The sequence below is a fragment of the Bos indicus x Bos taurus genome, chromosome 15 (assembly GCF_003369695.1).
Source record: "Bos indicus x Bos taurus breed Angus x Brahman F1 hybrid chromosome 15, Bos_hybrid_MaternalHap_v2.0, whole genome shotgun sequence".
Taxonomy (NCBI): Eukaryota; Metazoa; Chordata; class Mammalia; order Artiodactyla; family Bovidae; genus Bos; species Bos indicus x Bos taurus.
This window is the reverse complement of record NC_040090.1, coordinates 48,729,376-48,753,405: the sequence shown is the minus strand read 5'-3', so window position 1 is coordinate 48,753,405 and position 24,030 is coordinate 48,729,376. Positions and strand designations below refer to the sequence as shown.

Below are 24,030 nucleotides of genomic sequence, written 5' to 3'. Positions count from 1 at the left end.
CCTTTATTTTTAAGCAGTAGTTTATTTTCTGATTATCTCGGTAATATATCTTTATTGTCAGACCACTTGGAAAACACAGAAAATCCCAAGGAACGAGATAAAAGCTCTAATTCCAGTATTGTTAACATTTTGGTAATTGTCTTCTTTTTTTTTTTAAGTGTTTTATTTGGCTGTGCTGGGTCTTAGTTGTGGCGCACAGGATCTTTATTTGTGGCATGCAGGATCTAGTTCCCTGACCAGGGGTTGAACCTAGGCTCCCTGCGTTGGGAGGGCCAAGTCTTAGCCACTGGACCACTAGGGAAGTCCTGGTAAATATACTTCTGGTCGTTTTTTCCTCTGAACTCTAATACAATGCTTGGGTTCTTAACTCAGCATTTAAGGGGGGAAGATAAATCTCATGAAGTGAAGGTTACCCTAAGCCACATGGACAGTAATTTTTATGCACTCTAAAGTTGGGAAACCATTGAAATAGACTCAAAGAAAGAACAACAGAAAAATCTATATGAAAAGTCTGGGGGAAAAACCATTCTACCTTTAAGATTACTATCAAATCCCTGATGATAAGTGGATGGCAGTAGAGAATTGAAATGTATTCTTACCTGCCTGTAATATTTATTCTGTTCTGTTTTAATATTCGGAGAAGGCAACGGCACCCCACTCCAGTACTCTTGCCTGGAAAATCCCACGGACGGAGGAGCCTGGTGGGCTGCAGTCCATGGGGTCGCTAAGAGTCGGACACGACTGAGTGACTTCACTTTCACTTTTCACTTTCCTGCATTGGAGAAGGAAATGGCAACCCACTCCAGTGTTCTTGCCTGGAGAATCCCAGGGACGGGGCCGCCTGGTGGGCTGCCATCTATGGGGTTGCACAGAATCGGACACGACTGAAGCGACTTAGCAGCAGCAGCAGTTTTAATATTAAGTTTCTTTAACTTTCATATGGTTAGTAGATTTACTTGTGAGGATGACATGCGATAGAGCCATCACATTTTGGTGTAAGAGGTGGGTTTGAGTCATCCAGTAAGAAAAATGAGCACAGTACCATTCTACCATAGGTGCTCACCACCCCCCTCAAACCTACACACACACACACACACACACACACGTACACACAATTGGGATCATTTATCTTGTAATCTTCATCTCATTTTATTCAATAGTAAATATTCTGTATATCAGTTTTAAAGTTGCATATATTCAATTACAAAGATATACCACAGCTTATTAACCAATCATTTGCTTTTACAAATCTGTGTTCATTCATAATTATGTCTTGATAAATTCTTAGATGTGGAATTGATGTTTCAAAGGATATGTACACTTTTACAGGTTTTAAATCATATAGCTAATTTGTCCCCAGGAACATTATGTGTTTCTTTCAAAGTGTCTACTTCCCAGCATCACTGGAAATTATTATTCAAAAGAGTCTTTCACAGCATGCCTTTTGGATGACCCATGGCTTCTGTTCATTGCCTGGCCAATTTATCCTGGAAAGAATAGAAGAAATGAGTCTAGAGATGATAAATGCTTGTGGCCAGGTTCATGTTGAAGGAATGGGGACAGATGACAGGAAAAGGGTGAGCTTGGAGACCATTTCTTTACTCCTGCTTCCAAGTTATCTACAGCAGAGATCTTTTAAGTGGTGAATACTTAAAGGGCATATAGAGCTTTAAAAGCACATTCATTGATAATTTTTTAATTTGGAAAATGATTTGATGTCATCATAGATGCTACAGAATAGGAATGACATTTGTATGTTTATCCAAAAGGGAGTACTGGCTTTAAAAAAAAAATGTAGAAATGCTGTTCTAATCTAAGCCTTCACTTGAGATAAAGAAACTGAAACCAGAGAGTGGAAGGCATTTCTTTAGAGGCATAGCCATACAGCAAATTGATGATGGAGTTGGTTCCCAACTACCTGTCAGAGCTCAGTGATGACGTGGACCAGCCTAGTTCCGGGGAGATGAGAAAGCAGACATAGGGCTTCTTTGGACGATGGGCCAGGCTCTCTTCTAGGGCCTGTGAGCTGTCTCTTGCCCCTCGTGGACAAAGGCCTAGGTGTTTTGGGCATGGCAGTTCACCTCTGCTTGATTCTCCCCACCTGTCAATGGGAGCAGGTCTACACTTTAATAACCAGGGTTTTTGCCTGAACTTTCCCTCCCCTGGATAACTTGTGTTCATACCTCAGCAGTTCAAAAGTAACTTCTTCTGGGAAGCCTTTCCTGACTGCTAAGATAGTTTAGGGTCCCTGTGTGCAATCTTATAGCACCTCTTACCTTTAATACCCTTGTCACAGTTATAATTACCTTGCTTTGTTTTTAATATCTCTCTCCTGGACTAGACTATCTGCTTTATGAGTGTAGGACTCTATGAGTGTAGGAATATTGTTTATCTTCTGTTGCTCCTGGCATATACTAAGCCTTAATAAATGCTTGAATGTTTGACTATTTGGATGGATGCTAATTAGTGAATTAGAAATGTGTGTGGGCTGCTGGGTGGTGGTGTCTCTGATTGCCTGCAGAACCAGGAGAGCTGTTCCTTATGGCCAAGGGCATTGGGAGAAGAGAGAGTGAAAGGAGACCCAGTTGAGGCTGCTGGTGTAGCGACAAGCCGGAGGGTATGGTCTGCATCCCTGGGTGCGCCATAGCGGCCTCCTGGGTGGAGGGGTCAGCAACCACATCCAACCAAGTATTCATTCCTGGCCTGGCAGAATCAACCCGGTAATTTAGTGGAGGTGGTTAGAGAGGAGCCTCCTTGAGTCATTCTGGGGAAGAGAATTCAAGGTCAGGACTCTCCTTGGCGGGGAGAGGACAGCAACCCAGGTCACCTGCGACCCGGTCTTCACAGTCGATGGGCACTTGCAGCAGCGGCTGTAAGGTCTGTGGCTGGCTGGGCGCCAGAGCAGCGCTGCTGGTCGGCGGCAGGTCCTGCCCCCTCCGCCGGTTTCCCTCCCCCTCCTCCGCCTCCCAGCCCACTCCCGCTTGCAGCATCCTCTGCAAGGAGAGGAATGTGCCGCGCTCGGACGCGCGGTCCTGGCCGAGCGGCGGCACCCTGGGGCGCGCTCTGGACCTCCGGGGTCCGCCGTCTGGCGCTGCGCCACGTGCTTTAATCGGCGCTGATGTCAAGTGGGTGTGGGCTCTCAGGGAAAGTCGGCCGAGGACGAGGAGGGCGCGAGATGCGCCGCGGGCGCGCTGAGGGCCCAGCGCGCTCTGCCCCTCAGCGCCGCTGACCAGTGACCATCCCTGGCTCGCGGACCGGGCTCATGGAGCCGCGGCGCTGCCCGGCCGGGGACGCGTGCCCCGCCGCCCTTGGGGGCTGGCGGGGGCCGCCGCGGGGGGCCTGCAGGTGTGTCCGCGCGCGTCGGAACTTTCGGGGGGCTGCGGGCTGTTTGGGGGCGGGCAGGGCGCAGGGTGCGCAGGCTGCTTCTAGGGGTGCTTTGTGTCTGGGCGCTGGCGTGACGGGAGCCGGTGGGTCCCCGGCCGGCCATCCGCGTGGGAGCCGCAGCTCGCCGCCGGAGTTTCAGGGAGAGAATTCATTGAGCCGGCGACCGGCTTTGGGTTACTCATCGGGAAGGGCGCCGAGGAGCAGCCTTGTTGTTTTGAGAATTGGTCTTCAAGTACAGCCTGCATTCATGGTAACAGGATTATCTCTCAGCAGACAGCGCGGTTTCCCGAGATCGGTTGTGGTTGGGGGCACCGGTCGTTCGGGGTGCGGGGGAGGGGAGGTGGGCAAAAGCTACCCGGCCACCCACTCAGCCCCCAAGCCTCCGAGAGCCGGCTTAGGGCGAGGCGAGAGGTCAGCCTCTCGCCGCCGTTGACAGGTCTAGTTTCAGACACACCTTCCCGGAGGAATGCGGAGGCTTTGTTCCAAGGCCCGTCCCAGCCCCGAGCCCAGAAGCCCGCGGGCACGGGGCCGGGACTCCAGGGCCATTACTCATCTTTTCTGGCAACGCCGGCGAGCTCCCGGGTAGGCAAGTTAATTATTAACGTGTCTAGGCTGGAGGGAGGGAATCTGGAAATGAGATTGGTGGGCTGCAGGTCCCCCCCACCCCCCCCGCCCTTTTTGGCGCTGGCCATCAAGGTTGAAGCCCAGGGTATTGCAGCCTGTTTCCTGAGAAGGATGCTGCCCTTCCCCCAGTGACCGGCATTCCCGCAAAAGGGCTCCCATTTCTCCCCATTTGTGGGACAGCCGCCACCTTCTCCCCGGAGGGCACAAAGGGAGCAACTCTTGTTTTTTATCTACTTTGGAACTGGCCCGTACCTCTCCTCCTTTGCCTTCTCTAAACAACCTCATCCCCCACCCCCTGCCTCAGGGAGCTTCCAGGCCCAGGTGTCTGAGACCCGAACCTGCAGCCGGCCGTCTGAAGCGTCGGGTGAAGCGCCGCCCTGCCCCACCTCAGTGCGTGCACCCCTCCGCCCGGCTCAACAAGTGCCCTGGGGTGTGTTTTCCGGCCCCGGCTCCGTAGGACTGTGGGCGGAGGCAAAAGTGTGCGCGGGGTGGTCACCTGACCCGCCTCTCCCGGTTCCCTCCGCTCGCCGGGAAAGGAGGAGGTCCAGGTGGGGAAGAGCCGAGGGCGGAGCTCCTTGCTCAGGTTTCAGTTTCCCTCCCGGCAGGCTGGGAGAAGGTGGATTCTAAGGCGGGTAGTCTCAGCAGGTGTGCTCTGGGTGCTGTTGCTTGAGAATGAGAGGGCTCAGGTCTAAATGGAGGGCGGCGGATGGGCTGGGCTTGGCGGATGGGGCCGGCTGGAGGCCTGAGATTTTGCCTCGGCTGGGGCTTGAGGGAATTGTCACATTCAGCCTTCCTGGAGGCATTGTGCCTATAGAGACCTGGTTCACTGCTGTCTTTGTCAGTTTAGGATAGAGGACTCAGCCTCCTAAGCTGAGGGTTGGCAGATGTATGATGAGAAGATGAGCACCTCTTGGAAGTTGACACTCTTGAGGGTGGAAGAGGGGGCTGGGCTTACGCGGGGGAGGAGTGCACAGGGAGGGGGATGTTAGCTCTGACTGTGGGTCTCCCAGGTGGTGCTAGTGGTAAGGAACCTGCCTGCCAGTGCAGCAGACAAGACACGTGAGTTCAGTCCCCTAGGAAAGGGCATGGCAGTCCACTCCAGTATTCTTGCTGGAGACTCCCCATGGACAGAGGAGCCTGGAGGGCTACTGCCCATAGCGTCGCAAAGAGTCGGACATGACTGAAGCAACTTCACACACACGCACACAGGCTGTGAGTTGTATCAGGTTCTGTAAGAGAGGCTGTTGTTGTACCCCACATCCCTCCGTTGTTTTCTGTCCTCTTGCCTCAGTGGCTTGGCTTACTGGGTTCTTCCTGGCTCTGGTTTCCAGGGCTGGACTGTTCTGATGGCTGCCCAGGGACACAGAAGTCTCCATGTCACCCCAGCCTTCTGGGGAGGAAATGAGTGAGGGAAGGTGTGGCTTCAGAGAGCCTGCTGATCCTGCACCCTGGGTTACTGGGGAGTCTGTGCCACCTGTCTTCCCACGGGGTTTGCCGTGTGTACACGCAGCACACCCCTCCCCCAACACACTTGCTTTTAGAGTGGCACCTTCTCCAGCAGTATCCTGAGCTGCTGGGATCTGCTGGCCTGCTGGCACTCTGTGAGTTGAGGATTTGGAGATGGTCCTGATTAAGAACAATTTTTTTTTTTTTTTTTTAAATTATGGGAAATCTGTCTCAGGCTGCCATCTAATGTCTGCTCACTTTGCAGCCTGCTGGTCACAGCTGAATATTCATTAATAATGGCTTGGCCACTGCCTGGGGAAGCTACTTATGGTGATTCTGTAAAGAGTGGGTGGGTCTCTGGGGGCACCAAGAGCACAGGCCGTCATCAGGGATTGTGATCTTGTGGGGAAAGTGAGGCAATTGTTAGGCTGTGGGACTGTGGAGTGAACGGGGGTTGGGGGGATCAGGGTCACTGAGAGTGGTAGGGTCAAAGGATTGAGCAGGGATGGTTTGGAGATTCCCCCAGTGTGTCCTGATTCTGCTGTCTGTGCTGGGCACAGCGGGCTGGGCTGAGTGGGTTCAGCATCAGCTGAGGCCTCTGTCCTGGGACCTGACTGCCCCTGCCACCTGGGGAAAGGGTCCGCCTCTCTCTGGTGGCTCAGCTGGTAAAGAATCCTCCTGCAATGTGGGAAACCTGGGTTTAATCCCTGGGTTGGGAGGATCCCCTGGAGAAGGGAAAGGCTACCCCACTTCAGTATTCTGGCCTGGAGAATTCCATGGACTGTATAGTCCATGGGGTTGCAAACAGGGAATGAGTGACTTTCACTTTCACTTTCTCTATATACACCAGCTCCTGGACTTCTCCCTTCCCTTTTAACAGCAGTGCTGGGTTTAATGATGGCGGTTACTGTGTTCTTCAGCCCCAGCTCTGGCAGGGAGCTTCATCCTGGGATGGGCAGCTGGAGAAAGTACCCAGGCTAAGAGAGAGGTGCTTCTGAAGGTTTGTTCTGAATCACATAAGATCAAGAGGAGAAACAGAATGGACACCCTGGCAGCCTTTGCAGTCATGGTTTGTAGAATACAGAATTCCTCTGTACATTTTATATTGTCTCTGTGAAGAGAAAAGAGGCTAGTTATTCTAGGCCTGTGCCCTGTGGGTCTCCAACGGTGAGGGGAGAGAGAATGATGAGGAGTTAATTGAGGCAATCAGGTTGTGGCATTTTTCTCTGCCGCCTTGGGTTCAAACTCAGCCTTTGCTATTTACTTGCTTCATGTTTGTGGGGCTGAATCTGTCTGTTTTTCTTCACCCCCTCCCTCAAGCAGGATAATTATGAGGATTATACACGATGTTTGCAAAGGATTGAACACAGTGCTTGTTCATTGGTAGCTTTAAAAAAAAAATTAATTAAAGATAACTAGAGGATCTTTCGGAGAAGGCAATGGCAACCCACTCCAGTACTCTTGCCTGGAAAATCCCATGGATGGAGGAGCCTGGTGGGCTGCAGTCCATGGAGTCGCTAAGAGTTGGACACGACTGAGCGACTTCACTTTCACTTTTCACTTTCATGCGTTGGAGAAGGAAATGGCAACCCACTCCAGTGTCCTTGCCTGGAGAATCCCAGGGACGTGGGAGCCTGGTGGGCTGCCATCTATGGGGTCACATAGAGTCGGACACAACTGAAGCGACTTAGCAGCAGCAGCAGAGGATCTTTGGAGCAGTAGCTGAGAGAGTTTTTTTTTTAATAGACGATAAGAACATTAGAACTGCCATTTTGTGCCCACCCCAGAGGCCAGACCTGGGCTCATAGCGGGTCAGGTATGAGAATTGTCCTGGAAAATTTCTTCTGATCTTCACATTAAGATTGTTTTCTAGTCTCAGATTTTCAGAGGCCTTGGATCTCCCATGAAATCCCTAACTGCAGGCACAGAGCATAGTTGAGCTGGGAAGGTAGCATCCCTCAAACTTTTGCTAATGCAGCCGTCTCTGGTCCAGCCTTGACTGTGGGTTGTTAGTGCTAAGAACCACCAGACACCTGGCACTTTTTAATCTGTGTAATTCTGGAGAAGTCCTTTTATCTCTTTGAGCCAGTGTTTTGTGAGAGTAGTGAAACCTGCCTCACACAGTTCTTGTGGTCAAATGCAGTAGTATATGCAAACCTCACGCGGCACGATGGTAATGACCAATAGCTTGTGTGTGTGCTCAGTTGTCATTTAGTTGTGTCCAACTCTTTGCAATCCCAGGGACTGTAGCCTGCCGGGCTCCTCTGTCCATGGAATTACTAATGTACCAGACTTAGACTGTTCTTAGAACAGTCAATCCTCACAACAATTTATGGTGTGGTTAATTACTGCCCGGGCTTTCCTGGTGGCTCAGAGGGTAAAGCGTCTGCCTGCAATGCAAGAGACCTGGGTTCGATCCCTGGGTCAGGAAGATCCCCTGGAGAAGGCAATGGCAACCCATTCCAGTACTCTTGCCTGGAAAATCCCACGGACAGAGAAGCCTAGTAGACTTACAGTCCATGGGATCGAAAAGAGTCGGACACGACAGAGCGACTTCACTTTCTTTCTTTCTTTTCTTTCTTTCTTAATTACTGCCCGAACCTTATTGATGAAAAAGTTGACTATTAGGAGTTAAAATTGTTTTCGTTGCGTGGCTGACCCTCTGCGGAAGACGTGCATCTGAAGATCTCTGCCTCCCAGAGTAGGAATAAACTGAAGTTTGTGCAGATCCGTCTGCATATCGTCTCAAGCTAGCTCTCGATATGTTTGTAAAATGACTAGAAGAAGTCCTTATTGGTCATTTTGGCTTTTCAGTGCTACTCTGTTGTCCACTCTGCCTTACGCCCACAGGCTCGATGGGGCTTACAGACTCAGTACCTTCTTGGCTGTTACGTTTAAGTGTCATTTGTATGGGACTGTAACCCTCTTGTGCTCACTCACTTAATGGTGCCTTTTAAGGAGGTTGTTGGTGGATCAAAGATAGTTGATATTAGGATAGAGGTGGAAGGTACATAAAAGGGATTGTACATGAGCTTGCCTCAGTGGTGGGCAACACTTAGAAACTGAGGATCAGTTGTACCTCCTTCTGACGTGAGTGTAATTCATGTAAATAAACTAAATGTTTAAGGATTTAAGAAAGAAGAAAGGTTGCTAGTTTGATTTGACTTTAGGCAGAAGAAATATTTGTTTGGTTTAGAGCCAACCACTAGGCTTAAAGTTTTCAAGGTCCTACCTTTCTAACGGTTCTGGTTAGCTGTTTTGCTTCCTTGCCTCTGCTCCACACCATCTGCCAACAGGCACTCAGGTCTGAAGTTTCAAATGTGTTAAGAAAAAAAAAAAAAGGAGGGGGGAGAAAGAAACAAAACACCCTGTGAAAATAAGGACTCAGTGGCTGGTGGTATTTCAAACACGGGTGGTGCTCATTAAGAGGGAGTTATGATCACAGCCTCAAATTCATTCTGATTACTTTTGTAGCACATTTATAGGAGAAGAAAGAGGCTACAAGTTTGTGGGTCATTCTTTTTATGACAGGAATAACATTTATGGGGGGGTATGACACAAGGGAATAAAGGTCTGGCTAGGAATAAAGAGAGAAAAGCAACTGGCGGGCCTCGGCCATGCTCAGAAGATTCCAGAGCTCTTGTTAGCAGAGATTTTTCACAGTGCGGACCTCGGTGCCCCATTTCCCACAGCAGCCTGGTGATGTCGTCAGGGTGGCATTGTTCCTGTCATTTTACTGGAAAATGGAGTGACTTGCCTGAGGTCAGGTACCCAGATATGTAACGCTGGAGACCGGACCCCGGGTCTCTGACTTTCTGTCTCAAAAGCAAGCAATCTCATTTATTCTTGTGACGATTTCGTGTTTCCAATTTGGACACATGATGCAAAACATAGACTATTATAAAGGAAGATCAAATCAGGGAATCATGGCCCAGGCACCAGAGACAACCATTGTGTACATTTTGGTGAATTTCTAAAGAGACTTTTGTTTTATGAAGAGGGAACGTTTGTTTTTGTCAGAGAAAAATTGCTAGTCATATGTCTCTGGGCATCTCCAGTTTCCTGTCTTGGAGCAGGCACTCCTTCTGTAAGCTTTGATTCCCTACACATTCAGCCCAGGTTCTTTATTTTATGTGACACACAGCACTAGGCACAGTGGGGGAGAGAAAGATGAGCAAAACATTGCTGCCTTTATAATTAAGCAGGAGAGACAGACGTGTACTCAACCAATTAGTCCAGGTATAACCATAATAGCAAACAGTGACTGCATCCGGCTCTGGCCTGCGTGCTTTAGACGAGGTATTCATACTTAATCCCCAGGCAACCTTGTGAAGGAGGTAGTAACCGTTTCACAGTTGTAGAAAGCCTATGAGGTTAAATGACCCGCCTAAAATGATAAAACTGACAACCATCCAAGTTGAGATTCAAATCTAGATTCAAACCCATTATAAGACCAAGTGCCCTCTCTTTTGAAAATCCCTTAAAAGAGAAACACAAAGTCAGAGTCTTTTGAGATGAGGGAAGGTGTGGCATACACCCCTTTATCATTCTCTGTCATCCTTTTATTTCTTCTGGTATCTTTCAAGATGAATGATTCTAATTATTTTGAGTGATATTCATTACCTTTTTCAAAAGTTTCCTGCTTGGATTCTTTTGCTTATTGGGACCAGATCAGATCAGATCAGTCGCTCAGTCGTGTCCAACTCTTTGAGACCCCATGAATCGCAGCACGCCAGGCCTCCCTGTCCATCACCAACTCCCAGAGTTCACCCAGACTCACGTCCATTGAGTCAGTGATGCCATCCAGCCATCTCATCCTCTGTCGTCCCCTTCTCCTCTTGCCCCCAATCCCTCCCAGCATCAGAGTCTTTTCCAATGAGTCAACTCTTCACATGAGGTGGCCAAAGTATTGGAGTTTCAGCTTTAGCATCAGTCCTTCCAAAGAAATCCCAGGGCTGATCTCCTTCAGAATGGACTGGTTGGATCTCCTTGCAGTCCAACGGACTCTCAAGAGTCTTCTCCAACACCACACTTCAAAAGCATCAATTCTTCGGTGCTCAGCCTTCTTCACAGTCCAACTCTCACATCCATACATGACCACAGGAAAAACCATAGCCTTTACTAGACGGACCTTTGTTGGCAAAGTAATGGCTCTGCTTTTGAATATGCTATCTAGATTGGTCATAACTTTCCTTCCAAGGAGTAAGCGTCTTTTAATTTCATGGCTGCAGTCACCATCTGCAGTGATTTTGGAGCCCAGAAAAATAAAGTCTGACACTGTTTCCACTATTTCCCCATCTATTTCCCATGAAGTGATGGGACAGGATGCCATGATCTTCGTTTTCTGAATGTTGAGCTTTAAGCCAACATTTTCACTCTCCACTTTCACTTTCATCAAGAGGCTTTTTAGTTCCTCTTCACTCTCTGCCATAAGGGTGGTGTCATCTGCATATCTGAGGTTATTGATATTTCTCCAACCCCACGTCCAAGGAGCCGTGGCTGCATGGGCGCAGGAGGGCCTAGAGGAGCTATCCCACGTTATTGGGACCACTTGATAATAAATCTCATAATCTCAGAATGGGAAAAAAATAGCAAAGTTGTCCAGACCATTCTCTTTATTTTGTCATTTTGGGGAAACTGAATGTCAGAGAAGGGGCCTGACATGTGCATACCTAATAGTTGTTGGTTGAGTTAGGACTGGAAATCAGTTTTTTTCACCAAAGTTTTCCCAAATGTAACAGGATATGGGCTAAAACCAGGGTGAATATTTTAAATTTTAATAGTTTTATACATGGGTATAGGATTTTTTTCAAGTGAAATATGGCTAGAATATTAAACTCATCATTTGGCAGCTACTGTTGCTTAGGATGTGTCTAAAGTCTGCACTGTCTATTTAAAGAAAAAAGTGGAAGTACAGGTTGGACAGGGAGGAGGCAGAATAGTAGAGGTGGTGCGTGGGCCACGTGTGGATAACATTTGGGACCCAGTGCAGATACACCAAGCTGTATTCTCTGAGATTTGCTTGCCCTACCTACTTGGTTCTTTGAGGAGCAAAAAGAAGTGGGGCAGCGCCTTGTGGAAACATATTACTTGCTAGACATTTACCTGTAGGTCAGTATTAATGGGTTCACCGTATGTATACTGTATATTGAGAAAGCTCAGAGAGGTTGATTAACAAGTCCGTGGTCACACAGGGCAGTTGGAGAGTGAGAGTTCAGACCCAGCTGGGGCTCCTTCCCTTGGCCCTGCTTGCTACCGGCCACATTCCACAAGGTGGGCGCGCCCTACACTCAGTCTGAGCTGGTTATCCAAGATTCTGACACCGTCTTCTTCAGGTACCAGGCTCAAGTGGAAATGATTGTGATTGGGTTGCTAGGTTGCTGCTGTAGCCTGCTAATTTAAAGCTTGATTTTGATAGAATTTCAAAGAATGTGCTGTATTTTTAATATGTGGTATTTATCAACTCTGACTCATGCTGGTAAGTGATAAAATCCTTATCCTGCTTCTGTACACATTGTGATGACGCCGTGTGAATTGTGAGCTCCAGGAAGACATAGGCTGTGCCTGTCAGTCTATCTAAAGGGCAATTATGAAATGATCTTTGTGGCTGATTCATTTATCCATATTTTCAGAATTCAGAGAATCAGCCAGTAGATTTTTACCTAGGGTGGGCTGCTACCACCATAGCTGTTGAAACTCAGAGTTGCAGGTTACGGAGAGAAGGTCTCCTTTGGGAGATTTTGGCTAGAGCAGGGGCTCCAGGCTTTGTGTTTTTCCCAGTTGAGAACCTTCTAAACCTTCAGTTTAGGATCAGGGAGCAGGGTTTGTTGTAGGCAGCAGTCAGTCATTGCCATTTGCTGTGCAGTAAAAGCTGTGATCATGAGCTAGGCGAGTGATCGTTCCCTCCTCAAAAGGTGTCCATGTTCCGATGCCCAGAACCGATCAGTGGTACCTTTTGTGGTAAAAAGGATTTTGCAGGTGTGAGTGAGTGAGGATTGAGAAGGTTATGTTGGATTATCTGGGTGATTATCTGGGCTTCCCAGGTGGTGCTAGTGGTAAAGAACCCGCCTCCCAATGCAGGAGACATAAGAGATGCAGGTTTGATCCCTGGGTCAGGAAGGTCCCCTTGGAGGAAGGTGTGGCAACCCACTCCCATATTCTTGCCTGGAGGATCCCTTGGACAGAGGAGCCTGGCAGGCTACAGTCCAAAGGGTCATAAAGAGTCGGACACGACGGAAGCAACTTAGTACACACATCTGGATGAGCCCAGTGTAATCAGACAGGCCCTTAAGGGAGAGTCTGAGTGAAAAGAAGAAACTGTGATGATAGTGGAGGATGGAGTTACGCGGGCCTATGGGGAAGAAGTGTAGAAGCTGAAAAAAGCAAGGGATGGATTCTCCAGAAGGAATGCAATTCTGTTGACACTTTGACTTTACCCCACTGAAACTGACTTCGGACCTTCCCACCTGTTAGATGGTTAAGTGTGTGTGGTCTTAAGCCGCTAAATTTGTGGTAATTTGTTATATCACAAATATAGTACAGATCAATACAGATGAGTACTGAAGATCAAACAATGAACCTAGCACAGTCCCTGCTGCCTTCAGTGGCTCTCTGTCCAGTGGGGGACACAGGCGAGTACAGAGCCAATTGTGGTGATAGCAGTGAGTATCTTTATAGGGCTGTGAGTTCAGGAATCTGTGGGAGATAAGAGAATTCAGCCTGGGAGAAGACTGCTTGGGTGAGCTGGCCTCAGAGGTGCTGCTGAAGGAGAGTTGGCATTATGGGATGAAGGAGGCCAGGGGAGAGCTTTTATGGAGAAAGAAGAGCACATTCAAGGTCATCTCAATAGGGTCTAAAAACTGGGTGGAGGCTACTGGCCAGGCCTTGCAAGGCGGAAAGCTGGTTTAAGTTGGTGCAGATCTTCATGGCACTGTTTTCAGACTAAAGCCTTGCACAGTGGGAGCTCAGATGGAAAGGTATTACTTTTGCCTTCAGGGTTGTGTGATGACGGACCTGACACCATCTCGGGCACCTGCTAGGTCTTTGGCATGGATTTTCCCATTTAATCCGGGCAACAACTGTGAGAGGTAGGGACTGTTATTTCCTTCATATTATGATTGAGGAAAATTGAGATTAAGTAATGAGCCCAGAACTACATAGCTTGTAAGTAGTGGGCCTGAGATTTGAATCCAAACCTTCAGGTTTTGGAGCCCTCATGCTTAGTGTTCTCCTCTGTGGAAGAAAGATCACTGGGCCAGCAATCAGAGCACCTGAGTTCTAGTGCTAGCCATGCTTCTTCATCCTCAGTATTCCCATCTGTAAAAGGGTATAGGAGGTCCGCCTCCCTCACAGAGGTTGTGAACCTAAAGGAGATCCTGGAGGAATGTGTTTTCGCTGCAAACCTCTCTCCTCTCATCAGAGTCTCTGACACCTCCAGAAAGGTCCTTGTTTGTTAGTGAGCCCCATCTTGCAGTGCTGATCATCCTAAAGGGTCATGAGGCGGGTTGGGGAATTTCGCCACAGCAGATCATTGACATGTCTACATGGGGCTCGAGTGTTTGCATCTGTGGGTGGTGGTAGAGATAGAAAGTGGGCAAGAGATGGGGAGTGGCCTGTCTCAGAGTACGGAGAGTGGGAATGTAAGTCTGGAAGGAAGAAGTGTAGTCTGCATTGTGTTCCCTGCAAAGATACTAATGCTAGAGGTGACTGAGGGGAAACTTTCCTGACTTGGAAGTGGAGTGAGGAGCATGCGGTGATTTGAGGCAAGTTGACATGAGTTCTGGAGCCTCAGTCTCTTCATGTGTAAAATAGGACTAACGATTCCAACTGTGCAAAGTATGTGAAAGCCTCCTGCCCAGTTCTTGGCATATAGCAGACATTTCAGTGAATAGGGACCGTCTCTAAAGCTGGCAGTTCGAGACTTCTCAGGGTTAATCCAATACATTCCAGTTCTTTGCAGGATTCCACCTTTCTCCCTTGCCTTTCAGGCTCACTTAGGCACGTTGTAATTGGATGTGAAGGGAGGTCTGGCCACGGAATGAGAGACCCGTGACTCTTTGGGAAAGGCCCTGTGCTTCCCAGAGGGAAATGGTGACGAGTGGTTTTCAGGTAGCTGCAGTGGGTCTGCTGAGCCATTTTGGAAGCGAGAATATGTTCATCATGCCAAGTACAAGATTGAGTGTCACTGTTTTGCTTTCTGGGAATAATGGCCGTGCTGATGAAGTAGATTTATGGAGCTGAGGTTATGTTAAAGAATGAAGGAATGAACTTTTTTTTTTTTTTTTAAATGTCTGCATTTTTTAATGAAGGTAGTGGTTATTTTAGAATATTTGGAAAATATTAAAAAAAAATAAAGACATTCACTTCCACATCCAGAGATGATCACTGCTAACATTTTAGTGTATTTCCCTCCATTCTATTTGAAGTATACATAAACTTTTTGTAGAAAATACTGAGCTTAATATTCTTTATTCACCTAACAATATATCATGTGCATTTCCCTGATTATTACATAGTCCTCAGAAGCACCTTTATTTGCTACATAATAGTCTGTTTGGTACAGGTGCCGTCATTTTCTTTATCATTCCCCATTTAGTAGTTGGGCATTTAGATTGTGACTACTAAAATATTTGAATACTGAAAATACTGAAAATATGTATTTTCCCCTAAAATATGTAAAACATTTGGCTAGGTTTTTTTTTTTTTTTTTTTTTTTTTTTAACTGCCTTTTTCGATTCCTAGGACTAGAATTCCTAGACCAAAGAATAAGTACTTTTAAAAGTACATACTGATGGGGATTATCAGACTAGTTCTGTATACATTGTATTTAAAGCAAAAGCATTATGACATGTTAGGCTGTTGTGGGCCAGCTGGGTAAGGTTCCTGCTTCTAACCATTGTGCACAGGAGGCTGCCTCCTCTCTGCTCGCTCCACTTCCTGGCAGACAGTACAATCAGCCCCTTGTGCCTCCCCAGTGAAATTTAAGTAATGGGTCAGCTTTGCCAGTGCTTCCCTCCCTGTCAGGAAGTTCATCTGTGAATCTAACCTAAATCTTGCCTGCTGCATTTAAAATCCTCCCCCACTGCCAGGTCCCCTCAGTGGACTGGAGCAGAGAGGAGCAGAGCTGTGCTCCTTCTGCAGGCAGCACACTTGCCTCTCTCCCGGCCTGACCACTGCGGCTCCAGCCACCAGCCTTATGTTACCCTGGAGGAAACTTGAGGGTCTCTGGCTACTGCTGTCACAACTAGGAGGGCGATCCCTGCATCGAGTTGCTGCCGATAACGCCAGGTAGGGTTTCTAAACCTGAGAGTGCCCACGGCACGGATGCCAGTATCCCAGTTTCTCCTGTGCCCTCTGCAGAACTCGTGGGGGTTAATTAGCATTCAGAGTGGTGCTCTCCTATTGACACTGCGGGTCTATCAGATTCATTCTCTGGGAAAGAAAGAAATGTGGCTGGAGCAGGGATTAATTGTGTTTCAGTCCCAAGTGCACTGGCCAAGTGGTGACTGTGCAGTGAAGGAGGATGGCCAGGCAGGGAGGGGCATTTGAGTGCATTTTGGTGATGGCAGAGCCCACTGTCAGTGTGAAAAGGGTAGGGTCCCACCCTGGGCCTCCCACCTTTGGCATCAAGTAGCTGCTGTGCCCTCTGCCTGAAGAGCCTTGGCTACCTTTCTTAGCCAGAGTCCTTTGTGGAGAGCTGACAGCTTTATTACGGGGCAGTAGTTGTTAATTTGGAAGGGAAATGAATATAGCTGCAACTCCATGGGCAGAAGGAGGCCCCTTGTGTCCGTCACTGAGGCGTTTTAGAGCTGACTGGCAGCAGGCCAGCAGAGTGGACTGAGTCCTGCGGGAGACAGACTGGGGATTGAGTCCTGCAGCCCCTGTGCAGGTGTCTGTGCACGGCTGGAGCCTGAGGGGTCCCTGGGGCCTGGCCCAGGCTGGCTGACCCCCTCCAGCTCCTGGCTGTCCCCTGCATGTCAGCACCAGGAGATCCTGCCTTAGTATGCACAGCTTGATTTTCCAGCTTTACCTCCCCAGAAGGTCTGCAGTCTTAAGACGAGGTGCTTTGTTTCATGTTTGCTGTTCCTTCCTTCAGTGCTCAGTACAGCGCTCGTGCTTTATTGAAACAAGCATTCATGAAGCAAAACCCAGCGGTTTTATGCACTCAGTAAAGAAGCCAGTTCTCCAGTTTCATCCCCCATTTGAAAATTCCATGTCAGATGGTTTTTCTTCTTTTGAAGAGGGTAGCTTTGTTTTCTTTCCTGCCTCACCTTACTGTGTTCCCATGCTCACTTTGTGGTTAGTGTCACTGGCACTGTGACCTTGACAAGCTGGAGCCCAGCGTCCCCACTGTGAGGCCTTAGCCTGGTGAATGCTGTCCCTGGCTGCCTCAGAGAGCTTTTTAGAAATACTGATGCCTGGGACCCAACACCAGAGCTTCTGGTTTATTTAGTCTCGGCTGGGGCCCTGGCACCGCCACATTCCACAGGTGGTTCTGGTGTTCAGTAATTTTCCCAGAATAAGGAGTGAGACGAGCATCCCTGCTGCCCTGCCAGCAGTTTCCCTTTCTGGGAGGATCTGTGTTAGAAGCCTGTGATATCTGCCGCTCACATCCTCCATGGAAGCAGAAAGGACGACAGGAGAAATGAGAGGATTGGGTCAGCCCGTTTGTGGGTGGTGCTGGCTTGATGGGAGCCCCTGGGGATGTACCTGGCATCCCTTTCTGCTACCCAGGTGTGCTCTGGCTGTCACTCTGCCTGGTATACCACAGGGGACCTGGGCAGGGTGAGGACATTTTAGTTAAGGTGAAAGTTAAAAAGGAACAAACAGGCAGTGAGCCTGCTTATGGTTCATTAACGAGTGCCTGGATTCACTTTTTTCTCAAATATTTGGAGCATGGATCACAGGAGGGGCGGATGGGGAACAGAGCTGAAAGAATAGCAGAGGGTGGTGTTCAGTTTCAGGTTTGAGGACAAACAGGTCAAAGCAGTGGTGCCTGTGCTGAACGGTCAACGCTTCGTGGCTCTTGGTTACTCGTTGTAGGCTAGGACCTCTGAGGTGTCACTTCTGCAGATTTCCTTTTGAATGTTCTAGACACCTCTTCCCAGAGGAGATATTAGGAAACTGAATTCTTACCATGAGTGAACGAGCCCCTTCGTTAAATGTGTTTGGGTTCACCTGTGGGTTCCTTTACATGACTCGAGGATGGTTATGTTCCTGTTGACGTGGGCGTTTGACTTGATGTCCTCTGTTCTATACCTTCCCTTACCCTCTTTAGGGTGTTTGTGGTTGGGGCTTTGTCCCATGAGCATCCTCTCAGATTGAGGGGCTGCTTTTTAGGGTTCCTCTGCTCCTTGGCTTCTGTCTCATGGTTTGGGCACCTCCAGGCCCTCTCAGCCTTAGAGAAGTTGGAGCGCCCTTAAGAGAGCTCCCTGTAGTTTTACCAGAGGTGAGGTGGCCTCTTGATTAACCCCTGGGGTGCTGACGACACTGTTCCCCAAACTCACAAATCCTGCTTAGAAAAAGCTACACACTTTTTATTTATTTTTAGTTTTCTCATGCTATTCAAACTGCAGTTTTGCTGGCCTTCTGTAACCGATTCCCCTGGGGTGCCTATTAAAAATACAGGATCTCTGGGACTGGAACTTAGGAATTATCAGTTTAGCCAGAATCCCAGGCCATTATCAGGTACAGAAATGTTTGACAGTCACTTTTTTAAGTCACCCTCTTTGTTTTAATACAACCCAGAGTGGTTAAGTGATTTGCCCAGAATCACGCATTGAATTCATGCTGGAGCCAAGCCTGGAATAACCTAAGCCAAGTCTAGAATGTTCATATCACCTCATAATTGTGTAGAGCTTTGTTCTGTTTTGAACCAGATTACTTTTTTTGCTGTGGGGAGCTGTCCTATTCATTGTAGGATGTTTAGCAACATTTCTTGCTTCTATCCTCTGGATTCCAGTAGTATCCCCCCATTGTGACAATCAAAAATGTCTCCAAGCATTATCAAATGTCCTTGGGGGACAAAATCACCCCAGCTGAGAACCACAGCTTTAGCCGCAAAAGCGGTATGTCAGGGATGTTCTCTAATATCATCCTACGACATTTATTTTTATATCTAGGAATTCACTTAAAATTTGCATAGCTGGCTTCTACCCAACTTGGCTCCTGTGCTGGATTACACACGTTAACGAAGTCATGATGAATTTACGCTCTCTCCTCCTCTGTTTTGGCCTGCAGAGGAAAGGCATAAATAAACTTGGAAGGACCACTGAATTTGGATTCTAGTCCATGGTTTGCCTGCCAGCCCTCCATTTCCTAGCTGTGGGATCTTGGGCACGTCCCTTGCTTTCTTGAGCCCCTTTCCTCATCTGATTATGATAGAAATGAATGTTTGTTTTGAATGAGAATTAAGTGACACCTTGAATGTGGAAATGTTTATAAAACATTCGTATATTAAGTGGTGATGATAAGATTCAGGTCTAATTACCAGCACTTGAGGTCTTCACAAATTCAAAAGTGCAGAACTCAGCACAGCAATTCTAGACTTGTATTTGGCCAAGTATATCACCCTTGTCGTCTTTCTGCCCATAAAGTTAATCTTCCCCTCTCTCACTTTAAATTTCATCTCCTCCTTCTTAGTGGCCATAGCAATACCTCTGGGGTCATTGTCTCTGCAAGATTGGTTGTTTATTACCTATGACTAGCAAGAGTCAGGTTCTTTTTATGATGAGGTTTCAGAAGTGCTGTCAAATATTTTATGAAAATAAAAACCAGTGCCACCTTCCCTTCCCTCTTTGCCAGCACGCAGAGAAGTGCGTGATAATTGGTGCTCGAGGCCTAAATGCGGGCATTGAAGCCAGCATCAATCTGTAAAGAGTTGCATGCAAATGGACTTGGAGATTAAAGGTCTGCACGCTGTTTGGCACAGCAAAGCTCAGCTAGTCCAGCACTTTACTTTGCAGACAAGGAAACTGAGCCCAGAGCGGGAACTTGTCTGAGGTTTCACAGGCGCAGAGTAAGATTATGGCCTGGGCTTTCCAGGTGCTGGCGAGGCTCCTGACACATGTTCATGCGTGTCCAGGCTGCTGATAGGGTGGTGTGAGGGGAACCGGCCCCACTCTGTATCCAGGGTGCCGTGGCTGCCCGCTATTTAACGTCAGGTATTGCTTAATAGGTCTGAGATCATCTGTCTTTGCTCAGTTTTTTTATGGATGGAACTTTCCCAGAATTCCCACAGTACATGGAATGATTTCCACTGATTTCTTACAGCAGGATATCCTGAGGCAGAAAGGTACCAGTTTCATTAAAAGCATGGGAAAGGAAAAAGACTGAGAAACTGGAGCTCCTCTTGTTTCTTCAGTCACTTCCAACACCATTTAAAGTGGTTATACATTGTCTCCCACTATGATCTGCTTCTGTATCATCATCACCGCTGATACTAATTGTTAGTATTACTAATACTTACTGCCCTTTATTAAGTGTCTACTGTATGCCAGTGCATGTTTACCGTGCCGGTGTGTTTACCATGCACATCTCCATCGATCCACCCACAAACTCTACTGAGATACTGTACTTGTCTGTGTCATAAAGGGGAAACAGGGTAAGAAACTTAGCTCAAGCTCACAGAGTGGGAGGGTGAGCTGAGATTCAAACCCTTCCAGTTGATGAAACCAGAATAGGCTTTTTCCTGATCCGCCCCTGGCTCCCTTGGGGGCAGTTACTGTGAACCCCACCAGCCCACTCCTCTCCAGCCAAAGCGGATGCTTAAGGACCTGCTGTTTGTTAGATGGCCAGTTTGAACCTCTGGAGCTGTCCTTACTGGGCAGCTCTCAGCTCACTAGGCCACCGCCTGCCCTCAAACATTCCCTCCCTCTCAGGCTGTGCCGAGAGACCGAGAGACTGAAAGAGAAGAGCTGTCCCTGACTCAGGACCTCAGAGGCCAGCTGGCTAGGGAGGCACAGCCTTGGAGACCAAGGCCTAGATTTTGGTTGATGGATCTCTTAACCCTCTGGAGCCTCATCTCTCCCAGTTATAAAGCAGAGGCAATTCTTGTTTCACTTTTTTTTGTTTTTGGAGAGTGTGAGATGAAGTACTTCATATTAAAGATGTTTATAAACTCTAGATTTATGTGGGATTGTGAGACTAATGATTAGTCAGTGCCTAGTGCGTCACCATCACAATGCCTGAGAAGGACAGAGTGGGAGCCTGGGGGAGAATGTTCAAGGGAGTGAGAGGTAGGCACACTTTGGGCAAGAAGATGCAAACTGCTCTTCCTTTTCCACTCGTTTCAAAGGTCGTCTCACCCAGCCTTCCACCTCCATGCAGTCACCTTGTGTGGTGGTTTTTCTGCTTCCTTACCTGCTCTGGAGGAAGTAGTCACAGGCATTGATGGGTGAGTAGGGGTTTCTGCAGGTCCTCCCCACTGATACTCACCAGAGGGCCCCATCCTGCTCTTCCCTGGGGCAAAGAAGGCTGCTTAGGGGAACTTGGATTGTTTAAAGGGAAATTGCTAATAGATACTTTGGATTATGGTGACTTGAGGAGTGCAGAGAATTAAAAAAATTTTTTTTCTTCATGAAGGTAGTATAAATATTTTACATCAAAAATTGGATAATAAAGAAGAAAGAGCACCCATATTCATTCATCATAATGTTTCTTCGGGATTTTGGGGGAAGGTTGGGGATAATAATTTTCATTTATTTTAATAGATATACATAATGGCACACTTTTGACAGGGTACAAAGAGTGAAAAATAAGTCTTTTTATAGAACATGTTTTTAGTCATTTCTTACATATGATTTTGACCCTTTCAGTTAACATTAGTTGATCTTCATTTGTCTAAACAATGTCTTATTGTTTCCCATTTTAAAAGTTTTGCAGGCAGTATATGTAAAAATATACTTAAAATTTTTATTCTTACATAAAGTGGACAGCAAAATACCAAATTGGTAACAGTGGTGACATGTTACAGCTAACTTTCATTTTTATTTATTTAAAAAAATTTTTTTACATTTATTTTATTAAAGAATAGTTGGGAATTCCCTGGCAGTCCCGTGATTAGAACTCTATGCTGTCATTGCAGAGGGCCTAGGTTCAATCCCTGGTTGGGGAACTAAAAATCCCACAAACTGCCCATGGTGCGGCCAGAAAAAAATGAAGTATGTATAGTTGATGTAATTGCTATGTTAATTTCTACTTCACAGCAAAGTGATTCACACACACACACACATTTTTTTTTCATATTCTTTTCCATTATGGTTTATCATAGGATGTTAAATATAGTTCCCTGTGGTATACGGTAGGACCTTGTTGTTTATTCATTCTATATGTAGAAGTTTGTATCCGATAATCCCCAAATCTCAGTCCATCTGTCCCCCCGGCAACCACAAGCCTGCTCTCTATGTCTGTGAGTTCATTTCTGTTTCACAGATAAGCTCATTTGTGTCACATTTTAAATTCCGTGGATAAGTGGTATCATATGGTGTTTGTCTTTCCCTGTCTGATTTACTGCACTTATTCTCTAAGTCTGTGCATGTTGTTGCAGATGGCATTGTTTCATTCCTTTGTATAGCTGAGTAGTACTCTGTTTTCTATATATACCACATCTTCTTTATCCATCTGTCAATGGACATTTAGATTGTTTCTGTGTCTTTAGAGGCTATTGTGAATACTGCTGCTGTAAACATTGGAGTGCATATATCTTTTTTGAATTACAGTTTTGTCTGGATATATTTATTTTTATTTTTTATGCTTTTATTTCTAAATTTTATGCAGTGAGCAGAAATATTTGGAGAAGTATACAAGGAGATATTGTCCATAATCTTAGAGTTAACACTTTGGTCTATTTTTATTGAGTATTTATCCTTTGCATTTTATAAACATAGTTGAAATTATCTTTTATATCAGGAGTGGGTCTTGCTTGGTTTTCATTTAACATAGCATTTATTAAGCTTGATTCTTCATAAACTTTGTTTTTAATGACTGTAGAATAGTCTACCAAGTAGAAACACTATTTTAATCATTCCCTTATGATTGGACAGTTAGGTAACTTTCAGTTTTTACTGTTAAAATAATACCACGATGAACAACTTAGTGAACACAGCACTTAGAAGTGTCAACCCTGAAAAAATCAGTCCAGAGTTTAGAGAAACTGTCTTCCCAATGGATAGGTATGCAGCAGGCACTCAGCAGTTGCTTGTGCTTAGTGAAAGAGGGCACTGGAGTAAAGGAGTATTCTATAAATGATTTCAATAAATGATAACATGAAAGAACAAAGAATGTTTTACAGCAGTGAAGGCCTGTCGAGAGGGACCTCAGGATGAACTGCAAAATCTAAGCCTGTCATACCCTGATAGCTACCAAGTTTTTGAGAGGGTTCTGCAATTTCGGTAATGAAGGTATTGGGGGAAAATAATGATTTGCAAAAGCCTTTGTGCCACGTGGACAGATCAAGTGACGCTGATGCTTTTCCAGTCTCTGGAGGAAGGGAACATGGCAAGAAGGATGAAAACCTGAAGGTGGTTTCTTGCCTGACCCTGTGCCGCCCAAATGGCTGCTGAAACCAGTCAATTTGTGGAAGGCTGTGACGATTTTCTTGACTTGAGTCTCTCTTTCAGAATTGGATAGCAGAATAGAATGTCTCTAAAAAGTGTCTCTCTTTATTTGTGCCTGGAGCACTCTGTAATTTGGGCCTTATCAGAACAGACTGTCTGTTTTGAATTTGGAACCATTTACTCCCCTTTTCTTTACACTGTGAGCTATTTATATGCCAAAAAGCACAAGTGGAAGCCTTTTCACCTTCTCACTCACGACTTCAAGAAAGAAATAAAGGAAAGCAGCATTCTCTAGACTCTCTAATCCCTGAGCGTTGGCAACAAAGAAATGAAAAATACTCAAATGTAGACGTCTGTGTGGTGGCAATGGGCAGTGAGAAGCTCAGCTGCTGGGTCCTATGGTGCTATTTCTTGGCCTTTCTGAGGATCCTCTGGGGAAGGGAGTCCTCATTCACTTGGCAGAGCATACATCCCATACATGTTCAGTTTGTCCATTTATTAATTCCATTCATTCCTTCACTCATTAATTCTATTTGGTTCACTTTAGTTATTGATCACCTAATGTTGTATGTCATGCAGTTTCAAAGCCTTAGTGACACAGCTGTGACTAAGACTTCCTGTTTCATTCAAGGTTCAGTGGCAGTAATGAGAAACCAGCTATTCTAAACAGACATGGATTGAATACAGTGGATTAGGTGCTCACATCACTGTTGGGAAGGTGGAGGAGGGAGATCTAAGCTGACATGTGGCAGTGACTCCTAAAACAAGACTCTAAAGACAGTTCATTAGTGACTTTTCTTTTTCCTTTTACTCCCTCTTTTGAACTCTTATCCCCTGCCCCCAGTTTATCTGTCACAGCTTTTAGATTTTCCTTTCTGGGATTAATGGATTATAAAGTGTTAATGATTGAATGTGTTGTTAATAATAACAGCTGTCACTTGAGAGTCCCTTGGACAGCAAGGAGATCAAACTGGTCAATCCTAAAGGAAATCAACCCTGAATATCCACTGTAAGGACTGAT

General features: G+C 46.6%; 1 protein-coding gene across 9 annotated transcripts in view; it reads left to right on the top strand.

Annotated features, from left to right (window-relative positions):
* PLEKHA7 (pleckstrin homology domain containing A7) overlaps window positions 1-24,030 on the top strand; it is a 228,757-nt gene that overhangs the window by 83,016 nt on the left and 121,711 nt on the right. Inside the window, exon 1 of one of the 9 annotated variants that reach the window (XM_027563390.1) lies at window positions 3,027-3,345. The exons of the other annotated variants lie outside the window; for them this stretch is intronic. Within the exon in view, the coding sequence (XP_027419191.1) occupies window positions 3,263-3,345 (83 nt within the window). The 5' untranslated portion in view covers window positions 3,027-3,262. Of the gene's footprint in view, window positions 1-3,026; window positions 3,346-24,030 lie in introns of those variants that run through there. 9 annotated transcript variants of the gene reach the window in all.